The sequence below is a fragment of the Silurus meridionalis genome, chromosome 5, assembly GCF_014805685.1.
Source record: "Silurus meridionalis isolate SWU-2019-XX chromosome 5, ASM1480568v1, whole genome shotgun sequence".
NCBI classification, from domain to species: domain Eukaryota; kingdom Metazoa; phylum Chordata; class Actinopteri; order Siluriformes; family Siluridae; genus Silurus; species Silurus meridionalis.
The window spans coordinates 28,396,865-28,401,768 of NC_060888.1; the positions used below are offsets into that span (position 1 = coordinate 28,396,865).

The 4,904-nt window shown below is 39.9% G+C and overlaps 1 protein-coding gene across 1 annotated transcript in view; it reads right to left on the reverse strand.

Annotated features, from left to right (window-relative positions):
* Positions 1 to 4,904, reverse strand: part of zgc:110339 (uncharacterized protein LOC550490 homolog) — a 6,849-nt gene continuing 1,945 nt past the window's right edge. The window contains exons 3-6 of the mRNA XM_046850206.1: positions 3,099 to 3,286; positions 2,221 to 2,388; positions 1,981 to 2,091; positions 1 to 524 (exon numbers count right to left, since the gene is read on the reverse strand). Of these exons, the coding sequence (XP_046706162.1) occupies positions 411 to 524; positions 1,981 to 2,091; positions 2,221 to 2,388; positions 3,099 to 3,286 (581 nt within the window). The 3' untranslated portion in view covers positions 1 to 410. The remainder of the gene's footprint in view (positions 525 to 1,980; positions 2,092 to 2,220; positions 2,389 to 3,098; positions 3,287 to 4,904) is intronic.

Sequence of the window (4,904 nt, forward strand, 5' to 3'; positions counted from 1 at the left end):
CAATTTTTCTAATGCTTTAATTAGATGTTTATTTTCAGTCCACACACGTTTGTTTGTAATTCATGAGAATGGAGATGTAGAACAGACCATCATTTGAGAGGTCATAGGATTAACATGTGATTTTAAACTGTGAAACAGCACCATGTTACTGGCTCCAACAAGAATAAGTAGTTTATTTCACATCACACGGGTTTAACATTCCCAAACCATTAGAAAACTAAATGCAGGTGATATGCAGAATGATCAGATCAGATCCAGGAAATTACACTGATTTGGTTACATTCATTAATTGTTTGATTTTAAAATCCGGCATCTGATTATCAATTATTGAACTCCATAAACACTGAGAGTAAATTACACTCCCTTGCTGTGTGTGTGAAGGGGTCTCAGACCCTCCGTCAGGCGTCTTGTCACCACGGCAACGTCTTTCCCTCGTAATCCAAAAACTGCCCGTGATCCTTTTCACTCAGCGCACACACCACAGCTAGGAGAGACGAGATGCTCTGCTCCGGAGTCAGAGGAGCCTGCAGGAGATCACACCAACATTAACTCCATTATCACGACATCACACACTGCAGGGCCAAACGTATACTTTTCCTCACAGATGTGGTTCTTCTCTTAAATAGTGTGTTTTCTTTGTTAATTTTTATCTTCTTCTTTCGGCTTCTCCCATTAGGGGGCGCCACAGCGGATCATCCGTCTCCATCCCCCCCTGTCCTTTTACATCTGCCTCTTTCACACCAACTACCTGCATGTCTTCCCTCACCACATCCATGAACCTCCTCCTTGGTCTTCCTCTTTTCCTCCTTCCTGGTGTCTTCATCCTCAGCATTCTCCTACTGATATACCCCATGTCCCTCCTCTGCACATGTCCAAACCATCTCAATCACACCTGCCTCACTGTTTGAATGACAGTCACACTCGTGGGGTTAACACAACGAAGCTCCTTTATTGAGAACTTTGTTCATCCATAATGTTCCAATGTGGTTTTTCTATTCCGCCACCAATACTTACGCATACGTCCGACGTCATCACTACGGATACCCATTTATACAAATGCTTGTTGACCATAACAGAACATTAACCCAATGTTCTACACTTACCTTGTTTCCAAAACGTCCTACATGTGCTGTCCCTCTAATAAACTCATTTCTAATCCTGTCCATCGTCGTCACTCCCAACGAACATCTCAACATCTTCAGCTCTGCTACCTCCAGCTCCACCTCCTGTCTTTTACTCAATGCCACTGTCTCTAATCCATACAACATCTCAGGTCTCACCACAGTCCTATAAACTTTCCCTTTCACTCTCACAGATACTCTTCTATCACAAATCACTCCTGTCACTCTTCTTCACCCACTCCACCCTGCCTGCACTCTTTTCTTCACTTCTCTAACGCACTCTCCATTACTTTACACTGTTGACCCCAGGTACCTGAACTCCTCCACCTTCTCCACCTCTTCTCCCTTCAACCGCACCCCTCCACTGCCCTCCCTCTCATTCACACACATGTATTCTGTCTTACTCCTACTGACTTTCATTCCTCTTCTCTCCAGCGTGTACCTCCACCTCTCCAGGCTCTTCTCCACCTGCTCCCTACTCTCACCACAAATCACAATATCATCTACAAACATCATAGTCCAGGGAGACTCCTGTCTGACCTCGTCCTTCAACCTGTCCATTACCACTGCAAACAGGAAAGGGCTCAGAGCCGATCCTTGATGCAGTCAAACCTCCATCTTGAACCAGTCTGTCGTTCCTACTGCACACTTCACTGCTGTCCACTGTCCTCATACATGTCCTGCACCACCCTCACATACTTCTCTGACACACCAGACTTCCTCATACAATACTTTTTTTGTTGTGTACTTTTCACTCCTGTACATTGCAATAAACATATCTTTATATTTTATTATTTCAAATTTAAAACATATCTTTATATTTATTATTTACTAATCAAATAATGCTGGTGTTTTCTACCTGTTTTCCTCCCATGTCAGTCTGAACCCAGCCGGGGTGAACCACCGTACAGAGAATCCCATCATTCTGCAGATCCACCGCTAAACACCTCGTCACCATGTTCAGACCTGCCTGGGGGGTGGGTGGTTTGCGGCTGTGAGTGTGTGCATGTGTCAAATTGTGTAAGTTTGTGTGTGTATTTATATATATATATATATGTTTGTGTTTGTGTGTGTGTGAGAAAGAGAAAGAGCTAGAGACCTTGGACACTCTGTAAGCATAAACTTTCATAGCAGCGAATTCTCCCCGGTTGAGCTCCACAGAGCCGAGGAGAGACGAGATGTTAATCACTGCAGCTCTGTTCACACTCATCACTCCTTCATCACACACTGCTCCTGCTGCTGCTGCTCGTAATAACGGCAAAAACGCCTGCAGAACACACACACGCAAACACCCACACGCAAACACATTCACATACACACACACACACACACACACACACACACTCATTTACACCTGAGCAGGTGAGGGGCCAGGGCCTTGATCAGGGGCTCAGTAAAAGCCAAATAAAATCTAACTGGTGGTGCTGGGATTTGAAGTCACTTCTTGCAAACTATGTTGTAATTATGTTGTAAAACTATGTTGTAATTACCATCTTGCAACTTACACATACACACACTCTTCCCAGAAGGATTATGCCTTGATTGCATTGCATTCTGGGAGTATGAATGTGTCCACTTTTACTGCACTCCTCATTAATATGAAGTTCTATCATCTCATTTTATCTCATCTCATCTCATGTTAATAATTGGAACTACAGTTAAAATTGGTGTATGTACATTTTATTTTATTTTTGATTAAAGAAACAAAATGATTTTTTTTTTTTTTTTTTTAAGATTTGCTCATTTTGATGAACCAGATTCAATGAACCATAAAAATTCTCAGAGAACCAAAAAAAAGAACTATAATTTTCCAAATACGCCAACAATAACACCAACAGCGCCCCCTGGTGACATCAGCAAAGGACACCACCTCTCAGTTTTCACACGGATCATTAAACACACCACAATTATTTATCATAAACAAACTGAAGGTGTTTTAGGGCAGAGTTTAACCGCAATAATGTGTATTTTGTGTACCTTAGTAACAAACAGAGGAGAGACGGTGTTGCTCTCGAATGTCTTCATCATCCCCTCACGTGTCTCTGAGTTCAGGTCTGAGTGAATCAGGATCCCTGCGTTGTTGATCAGACAGTTTACGCCTGAGGGGCCCACGATGCCCGACACCTGCTGAACTGCTGCTTCAATACTAGCATCGTTTACCACGTCTGCCAGATCACACACACACACACACACACACACACACACACACACACACACGACAGGATCAATCACAGGAAAATCATCATCACAACACACACTTGATCTCTGATCACAGTTTTTCTCAAAACAATGTGTACAAACAGCACAACACATTTCCTGCAAAAGCCTGAACTTTTCTTAAAATCCTCAGTTCATCTCTCAGAAGTAAATATTTGTGTTTATGAACATCTCATTCCCATCAGAATGAAAAGTCACAACAAAATCATCACAATGTTTAGTCGTGTTCTCAGTGTGATGCTGCACAGTTTCAGTGTTTCTTCATATAAACTATGTTTTGGATCACAGCGACTGAAAATACACAAAATTTCACTTCCTTCCGTTTGACATCAGAATTTCAGCACAAATTCATGAATGTAACTGTATAATTGATTTATCTGTATTCAGTCTCCAACTGAAGATTCACCAGATTCACCTTTGACCTGTTTTAGAGAACTGGTTGATGATTGGTTGATCTGATGTCATTCACTCACCTTCATTAGTGACGTTCAACATTCATCTGCACAATTCATCAATTCAACACTTTTACAAAATAAAAGTTTAATAGAGATTTTAAATGACAGATGATGAGAACTGATTTAACTATTTCACATTCAATGACGTTTACAATGAACTGATGCTGAGATGTTTTGGGGGTTAAAACTATTCAGGTGAAACCAGTAGAATTTATCAACATGAACAACTGTTGGAAACAGCAGACACTCGTACACAATCCATTAAATTAATGTAAAAAAAAACATTCGCAATTTGATCAAAGCAACAAGAAAATGTTCTTATGATGAACACAAATGATTAAATGATGTGGAAGTTGAACAAGTAGTTTTGAGAATTTCATTTCTGACCTGAGAAACACTCCAAAGCTACTGAGAAAAACTGTAAAACCGATCAATGCAAACATGTTCCTCACAGCAGTTCTTTAGCAGCTCAGGTATGATTCCTGAATCAGTTTGGAAGATTCTTTGTGTAAATGTGCATCCAAGACTTAAAATGAAAGATCTAATCATCCAGATGCAGAAAGTTCTTCTAAAAACTGACAAAAATGTGTTTGATGTCAGGAGTATAAACATGTATACATATACATTTTCCTTAACTTTAGATATTAGTTGGGATAATAGCAACTCCTTTAACAGTATTTTTCGCTTTCTCATGGACATAGTAGATAGATATAGAAATAGAAATAGACATAGACATAGATATAGATATAGAATTGTGGAAAAGAGTCAGAATTGGTGAAGATGGAAATTTTCCTTCGAAAAATGAGGGAAACACTAAGGATGTAAACATCAAAGAATTTAAAGCATTTTTGATGAATAAATTACCACTAATAATTTTACAGCAATAACAATTTTAAAAGTAAGAATCCAAAAGATTTATTTTAACTTCCTTAATTTAGAACATGTTCAGACCTTCCTCACACAAACATCTGAATACGTAAACATCTATTAAAGGCATTCAGGTTTCCTGCACACACGATTTAAAAACTGGTCCTGACACGCTCTGAATTCTTTTTCTGTAACATGGGGGAGGTGTTTTGTTTTTTTCAGAGGCTCAAGAAGCAGAAGTGAA